The 8830-nt window shown below is 34.3% G+C and overlaps 1 protein-coding gene across 6 annotated transcripts in view; it reads right to left on the bottom strand.

The window, feature by feature from the left end:
• The window catches only part of HECTD1 (HECT domain E3 ubiquitin protein ligase 1), a 90844-nt gene that overhangs the window by 6331 nt on the left and 75683 nt on the right, over window positions 1-8830 (bottom strand). For all 6 annotated transcript variants that reach the window (XM_077772721.1, XM_077772722.1, XM_077772723.1 and 3 more), the window contains 9 exons: window positions 7865-8087; window positions 6714-6768; window positions 6309-6491; window positions 5719-5926; window positions 5548-5633; window positions 5202-5329; window positions 2715-2916; window positions 1359-1496; window positions 256-863 (listed from right to left, as the gene is read on the bottom strand). In XM_077772721.1, the coding sequence (XP_077628847.1) occupies window positions 256-863; window positions 1359-1496; window positions 2715-2916; window positions 5202-5329; window positions 5548-5633; window positions 5719-5926; window positions 6309-6491; window positions 6714-6768; window positions 7865-8087 (1831 nt within the window). The remainder of the gene's footprint in view (window positions 1-255; window positions 864-1358; window positions 1497-2714; window positions 2917-5201; window positions 5330-5547; window positions 5634-5718; window positions 5927-6308; window positions 6492-6713; window positions 6769-7864; window positions 8088-8830) is intronic.

The raw sequence follows: 8830 nt of genomic DNA, 5'->3' as shown, positions 1-8830 counted from the left end.
ATATATATTTCACATGTGATAAATCAGATAACTTTCCAGAGACTTATTTAATGATTAATAAACTATACTCTGGTATTCTGAATGTTGTCTTTATAATATGAACTCTACAAAGATTCAAATCAACAGTATTTCCTATGGCATATTATTGTTCTTAATAGACTATTTATTCACACATTGTGTTTTAGTGGAGACAAAGAAACAAAAGTGTTAAAACCTGTTCGTCCATTAGGTTGAAGAATGTATATATAAACTTACCCTAAATCCTCAATGCTAAGTGGAGGACCAGACCCTGATGGATTCTTTAGCACTAGTTCCTGTAATTTCGTGTTCTTCTCATCTTCAGAAAGACCTTTGTTGCTTAAAATCTGACGCCTCTTGACAGCAAGGTCTTTAATTTCTTTTAAAAATCTGGCTCTGTGTGGGTTTACTAGTTCAAAGTCTTCCCAAGTTAAAATTCCATTAAACCAAGCTGGGGGTTTTGGTTTGGGGGGATCTAGAATAAATTCTGATTTTGAATCCTCTTCAAAGCTTCCTACTGAGAGTGAATCATGACCTTCTTCTGTAGAAGCTTCAGACTGACTTTCAGTACAGTGTAAGTCTCTATCACCTCGTGACTCATAAATTAATTTACTCATATTGCTTTTAATGTCACCCATACACATGAGTTTAAAGAAAGGCTTAGAAATAGGTAAGTCCACAAGTCTATTGTCTTGAATGCATTTGGCCAAGAAAATCCCAAGGAAATGAAAGAGTTTCGTGATCCTTTCAAGCTCATCACTATCTTGTGGAAATGGTGCCGTGAACAGTCCACATGATCTCTGCACATAGTATCCGGGGGGTTTCAATCCACCTCCAAGATCAACCTAAATTTTTAGAGGGAGAAATACAAATAAAATTAAATAAAAGATGCAGATATATTAAATATCTTGATCAATTTAGTTATCTTAAAGTACGTATATATACCTTTTACTAGTTTTTGGTGACTGAATTTTATTCTATAAAAACATTTTAACAGTATCAAGATTAATCAGTAACAGGGGCGCCTGGCTGGCTCAGTCAGTTAAGCATTCAACTCTTGATCTCAGCTCCGGTCAAGATCTCACAGTCTGTGAGTCTGAGCCCCACAACAGGCTCTGTGCTGTCAGCATGGAGCCTGCTAGGGATTCTCTCTCTCCCTCTCTTTCTACCCTTTCCCTGCTTGTGCTCTCTTTGCATTAAAAATAAATGAATAAATGAATAAATATTAATCAATAATGAAAAGGAAGTTGGAAAACCTGGCTTACACTCTGAAAGCCTTATTTTTAAAACTTTCTAAAAGCAGAATCACCAATAATCACAAAATGAGAAATAAATCTTACATGACGAGATTCATCATCTGGAAAGTTATCATCACAAAGCCAAGCTCCCAAATCAGTTCTCTGGAATTCTGCTGCCACCAGAGCATAAAACTCTAATGTAGGGCCCAAGCCAGTTCCTTCCTCTCCTAAAAATTCAACCTGAAATATGAACAAATTGTGCGGAACAGTGAGCTTAAAGAAAATGTTTTTAAATGATCCCATTCTTGCCCCAAAAATACATCTTTTTTTTAAATAATAGCAGCGGAATTAGTATTATAAACAACACAGAAGTTTTACTCTAGTTTTTCTAAAAAGTATATTTATTATACACTATTATACATTTAAACACTGTGGTGAACATTGTTCATACATTGATCTCTCACACCAACCCTACAAAATAGATTTCATCTCTTTTGTTACAGCAAAGGAAACCAAGTTTAGATAAAAAGGTTAAATTATTTGCTTGAGAAAATGATGGCATACAGATTTGTCTGTGTATCTATATGACACCAAAACCTAAACTCTTTCAGTTGTTCCTGACTTGAGGCAATTTCAAGGTTTTTGTATCCATAGTGTACATATTCCCCAACTGTGAGAGGCAGCTTACAAAAACATAGTACATGGTAAAAAAATAAAAATAAAATAACTGAGGATTTTCTGGTTAAAGGAAATATATGGGTAGGATGAATAAGATGAAGGCAAATAGAGTTTAAAGTGAAAGCCATAGCCTTATATATTTTCTAAAGATACAGCATGTTTGTCATGATCAGTCTCTGATCTAAAAGATAAACTAAGCAGCTGGTTCATATTTGTGACAGAACAGAGATTTCTTTCATTGTCCCTCATATAAGAAATAAGAAGCATATGGGATACACTCAACAATGCCTACAATACCATCTCTACAGTAAATACATTACATTTTATACTTCCATCTGCTATAACATCTCTCAATACAGACCCATGGTATAATACCAAGCACAGTTGAATAGTTATAACACAGTGTGCTGCTCCAAAAAAATGCAGATACCTAATAGCACAGCTTAATGTACAGGTAAAACTGAGACTATCAAAAAGAATCCTTAGTGAGGGCTATTATTCAGTTCAGGCTTTGTTAAGAAATGAGTAGTATCCTTCAAAAACACCAAACATCTTCCTACCTCAAGAGTGAAGATACTCTTTGCTGCTCATCAAATCACAAGATCCTAACCTCTGAGGAGGTAAGCTGACATCCTCTTTCAAAAGATGCTCTATTTACATAGAGGACAGAGAAATCCTTCCTCATTTCTATCTAATGCAGTTTGTATGCTGTGGAACATACAGGCTGACTGTATGTTTTCTGTCATTCCTTCATACTAAAAGAAATTCTATGTGTGGTACCTCAAGAACTGACTTCCGATCTGCATGAATTTGCATGACATTCTCAGCCCATTCCATCAGAGATTCACCACGTGGAACTTTTACTCTTTCATGCTTGAGACGACCCACTCTAAACTCCCCAGGATCATCTCGCCTTACACTACTGGTGGTCCTTGTTCTTTCCACAGTGGCTTCACGTCGGTTTTGTAACCATACTATTGCTCTGAAATAGAAAAATGTTCATGTAGCTGTAATATTCAGTAACAGTTTGAATGTACTACTACACCAGCAACATAATTCAAAGAGGAATTTTTTTAAGTTGCATTTTATTAGGTCAGAAAATATAGTAAGCTTTTTTATTGCATAAATTGTGTCCTCTTTGAGTTAAAACATATAAACTCTTTTGCTATTTTCCTTAAATAAATTAAAAAGTACTTAGGCCTGCATTTTTCCTCTTTACCTGAGGAATTAACAGATGAAAATAAAGGTCCGTGGGCCAAATCGCAAAGAACACATAAAAATACACAAAAACGGGGGATGAAAAAACAGCATAGGGAATACAGTCAATAGTGCTGTTAATAGTATTGTATGATTGACAGACGGTTGTCACACTTGTGAGCACAAAGTAATGTACAGAATTGCTGAATCATGGTTGTACACTTGCAATTAATGTAATACGGTTATCAACTTTACTTCAATTCAAAAACAAACTTATAATACATACAAATATAAGCAAATATTTCTTAACTATCAGAGAACTTAAAAAATGGTTAAGCTAACTTTATTATTTATTACTGTGATTCAAACTGAAAAATGCTACTGATTTTAAAGTATTTTCTTTTGGGGGTACCTGGCTGGCTGAGTTGATAGAGTGTGCAACTCTTGATCTTAGGGTTGTTAAGTTTGAGACCCACATTGGGTGTGTGAAGATTACTTAAAGTAAAATCTTAAAAAAATAAAATATTTTCTTTTGGACAATACAGAGCTAACCCACCCTAGAGGGTAGGAGAATCCTGAACTAGAAGGAAGAAACTGAAAAGATTTGCTTTCATGTGTGCTACAATTATTTGCTAATCTTCGAGCCAATCAGTTATATGCTCTGAGAATCAATTTCTTCATCTATAAAACAGAAATCAAATGATTTGTAAATAGTATAACTTTCAGGGAAGCCAACAGCTCCATTTGAAATTATAATTTTTCTACTTACACCTACTTTGAAAGTACTCTGGGTACTCAATCATTCAAAAAATATTACTGAATACCTCCAATGTGCTATAAACACTGCTTTAGGAACTACAGCTGGATTAGTGAACAAACTGCCAGAAATTCCTGCCCTCATGAAACTTTCATCTAATGTAAGCAGACAGAAAAAAGAAGTTAAAATATATAGTACATTTGAAGACTGTAAGAAAAAAATGATGGCCAAAAGGAAGGAACCTTTCAATGTTATCAAAGGTAATCATAAGCACATAAGTTGATATTTCTGGGATTATCAGGAACTAAAAATTTATGTAAGCTACTTAAGAAACTGTACAGTAAATGCTGATGGAAAGCACACTACATTTGATCCTTGAATAACAGGCTTGAACTGCAAGGCTCCACTTATAAGTGGATCTCTTTTTTTCTTATAAATACAGGACTACAAATTTGTCTTCTTCCTTATGATTTTCTTAATATTTTCTTTTCTCTAGGGGTGCCTGGGTGGCTCAATCAGTCAACCCTCCAACTTCAGCTCAGGTCATGAACTCACAGTTCTTGAGTTTGTGCCCCGCATCAGGCTCTGCACTGACAACTCAGAGACTGGAGCCTGCTTCAGATTCTGTGTCTCCCTCTCTCTCTGCCTTTCCCCCACTCATGCCCTGTCTCTCTCTCTCAAAAATAAACAGTAAAAATTTTTTTAATAAAAAGTAAAATAAAATAAAATAAAATAAAACATATTCTTTTCTCTAGCTTACTTGTTTCTAAGAATACAGTATAGGTGTGCCTGGGTGGCTCAGTCGGCTGAGTATCTGACTCCTGATTTTGGGTCAGGTCATTATCTCACACTTTGTAAGATTTAGCCCTGCATCAGGCTCTGTGCTGACATCACAGAGGCTGCTTGGAATTCTCTCTCTCCCTCTCTCTTGGCCCCTACCCGTCTCACTCACACTCTAAATAAACAAAACAGACAAACAAATAAAACAACATACATGTTAACTGTTTTTGTTATCAGTAAGACTTCTGGTCAACAGGAGGCTATCCGTAAAGTTTTGAGGGGTCAAAAGTTATACACATTTTTAAATCTGATTTTCAACAGTGTGGAGGGGTTGGCGTCCCTAACCCCCACATTTTTCAAGAGTCAACTGTCAGAGAGCATATATCCAACGGGAAATCAAAGTGTTTCAATACTGATAACTCTTTATAGGAAAGCAAGATAATATACTCCTTCCATCAGTCCTGACATAAAGTATACTTGTACATTTTGAGCTTCTATCACATTAAAAAAATAAAAAAGGCCACACTTCCTACCTTGATGCACCAAATGCTGTACATGTGAAATAAAGCTGTCTAGTTTCAAATGGTATCAGAAAAGGACACTTGCTGGTTAACTGTTCACACCAGTCTGGTAGAGCCCCACTTGCCAATGCCAATGGTTCCTGTAAATTAACAAATAATAATGTCTTAAGGCAATTATTTACAAAGATAAAAATGAGTTCTTAAAATCAACTGAAGAAATTAATACAGTGGACAATATGGCCTAAATCACTGAATTAGACAAACCGTAGAGATGGTAGAAAGTAGAAAAGGAAGAAGAGACAGTATTTGAAAGTCCAACAGTTACAGATTGAAGAGTTCGACTATCTGAGTTTATTACCTCAATCTGCTGCAAAATTTTTGTTGTGATTTTTTTGCTAGTGAATTCATCTGGTGGAAAAGTAAACTGGGGCTGCTCATCACCTTCTGTAAAATTAATGAAATTAATAAAAATATAAACCGACTTCCCTTTTTTAAATGCCATAGAAATGAAACAAGGATTCTTACGGACCTTCTTGGGATATTCTTGAATAAGGGTCACTTGCAACGATATAGAGAATACGCAGCAGCTGAAGGACATCTTCTACTCCACAAGAATTCTGACCATTGCCAGCTTTGGCCTGAGGCTGTTCTTTTGTCAAATTAAGAATATCACTACTCTGAAGAGTAGAAATGGCCCCCTGGTTTAATCCAGACTTTGTTCCATGCTCACAAAAATCCTAAACAAACAATTAGCAAACCCATCATTAATCACATTTTCAAGAAAAGTAATATCATCCTATTAGTATTTTAAAATGCTGAAATTTTTCAAAGAATTGCCTTCTTTTTAAATAAAAACACTATTACCCAAATTGAAAATCAATGACTTCTAAACCATTAGGGCTCCCAAATAAACTATAACCACTGTAAACCATATTAAAACCATGTGCTTAGATCTAATATCACAAATCCTATTTGAAATTTTAGTACTTGGCATATTAACAATGTTAAATACAACCTCATAATTTTAAACATGTCCCAATGAACCTCTTTTTCTTAAGAATCTTAAAAAGCTGCAAAGCAGAAAGCCATTCCCAATTGTGTTTTGATGCCAACATATACCTTATATGCAGCTATGAGCTGAGAACAATTTCTGTTTTTCCTAATACTTTTATTAGTGCCAGTTAATTTCCAGTGGCGCAGGAAAGCGGCGTCTGCATTCTTCTGCAGGTAGGTTATCAAGTCATTCTTTGGTAATTCATCAGTGCCAAGGTACTGTTCCACATGCTCTATAGACCAACAACCCTACAATAGGAAAAACCAAATGTTGGCCTTTCCTGATTAAAAGTCTATGCTATGTCACATGCATTACATAAGGTAGCTTTAAAATCATGCATTTAACCTCATTTAAAGAATTCCATGTTAGTAATTCTTCCCCCTCAAATGTTCAATTAAAAGTGTCAGTTTTTCTTTATTTTTCCCTTTTTGCACTAAGTAGCTAAGAAGACCCATTTAAATACAGCTTACCATTTTTCCATTTTCCTTTTCTTTGTCAGAATCCTTCATTTCTCTGTACATGATTCTAAACATGAAGATATTTTTCACATTAATTTGTAAATCAAATGATTTGTGGTTATTTCCAATAAGGCTTCAATTCTTTAAAATATATGCCATATATTTTAAATATGTTTAAAGCCATATGCTTAAACATTAAACTCAGAGAGAATTTATAAAAATAATTTGTTAAACATGAGGGAAAGTAGCAGAAATCATGTCCTGAAAAAGAGCTATTATTTATACATTTAGCATAACTGCAAAGAATGCATACATCAAACCTAGAACTTTTAAAGGTATGAAATAATACACTATATCATGCCATAACTTTCATATACTATTGTAAAAATAAAAAGAGATGAGAAATGGTTTGTTTCTGTGTCAAGAGAGAAAAACAGGATAGGAATAACATGGACCAGGAGCATTACATAGGAAGTGGAGATCAAATTTAAAACTTCCATAAAAAATTGAACAGGGTGGGGGAAATAACCTGATGGCCTTCTGTACTCTCTCAAAAGAATCTAGATTACTTTATTAGACATTATATAAAATTATCAACGATGTTAAGAAAACATCAGAAAAATAAAAGTTCACATAAGGATGATTATAATTATTATGAATTACATTAAACTATATTATTAAATAAATTATTATTATAGAAAAGACTGAGCACCCAGACAATACTGAAAACACTTTACATATATTAACTCATTGATTCCACAGCCACTCTCATTTTACAGATTAATAAAATGAGGCACCAAAAATTAAATGTGCCCAAGGTCATAATTAATTACTTGTTCAATGGATGAATGAACAGAGAGACATAGGCTTAAACTTGCAAACCCCAAAACAAGTAATAGAAAATATTTAGTACTTCATACAAAATCCCAAAGAGTTCAACAATTATTACACAAGATATTAGTCTAGTTTACTTCTAAAGTTACTTCCAGCTGGAACCTTAAACATTTCTACATCACGAGTCTGAAATCCTCTTCTCTACTGTTGTACACCAAGAGAACAAGAACCAACTATTTGATTTCTATAGGAAAAAAGAGAACTACAATGTTTCTTGGCTCATGTACCATGAAAATATCTACTTAAAACATTAAGTTAAAATCTCTTACGTGTATGTTGGCTCCCAAATACGCCTAAGTTTATCTGATTTCACATTGCCATTACAGGACAACTGAAGCAATTTTTGTACATAGTAAAAAATGGTTGATCTGAAATTAATGAGTGGTAATTCAACTTCACGAGTTGTTCCAAGACCTGTTACTTTCAAAGTGAGGGCTAATCGAGGTGATGGAGTACATTCAACTTCTTCCAAGAGCTCTGAATGAGGTGTTCCTAAAAGTATGGAAGACATCAAACAAAAATTACACTAAAACAAACAGTCCAGAAAGAACAGTGCACTGGGAGACCAAGCTACATAGTATCTAAACTCTTCTGCCATTTATTAGCTAAAGCCAACGACTACTTAGGACTTTCATGCCCTCAACATTTTTCTTTTTTAAAAATAAGAACAATCAACCTAGGTTAAAGACAGCACTAAAGCTGAATATATACATATGCTAGGGATCTCTCATTACAGGCTAATCTTAAGATTTCAGAAACATTTTATTCTTATAAATGAGAAAACTAAAATTATTCATAATTCTACTTCCACAGAAAACCACCTCTGAGAAAACCACATACTCTGACCTGTCAACCTTCTGCTCATGTTGAATGAGTGGATTGTGAGATAAAGACCCACACCCACACCCAGCTCAGGAACTTTTCCCTCATATCATGATAGAGTCTTTTAAAGTATTACTTTATTCAATGCATGGCATTCCATTATATCTTAATTGAACCATATCCCTGTTATTAGACATAATGAAGGTCATTTCCAATTTTCTGATAATATAAATAGCACTTCTGTAGTCATCAATATATATAAATCTGGGTACAGAGCCAGTATTTTTTTAGTATAGATTTTTAGTAGTAACAATATGAAATGTATTACCAAGAGGTCTACAGAAAATCTGTATCTATTTATATTCCCTAGCATAGGTTTTTCTTGGAATATTTTGATTCAGCCTTTACACCCC

The sequence above is a fragment of the Crocuta crocuta genome, unplaced genomic scaffold (genome assembly GCF_008692635.1).
Source record: "Crocuta crocuta isolate KB4526 unplaced genomic scaffold, BGI_CrCroc_1.0 scaffold116, whole genome shotgun sequence".
In the NCBI taxonomy this organism is placed as follows: Eukaryota; Metazoa; Chordata; class Mammalia; order Carnivora; family Hyaenidae; genus Crocuta; species Crocuta crocuta.
This window is presented reverse-complemented; position numbering and strand designations above follow the sequence as displayed.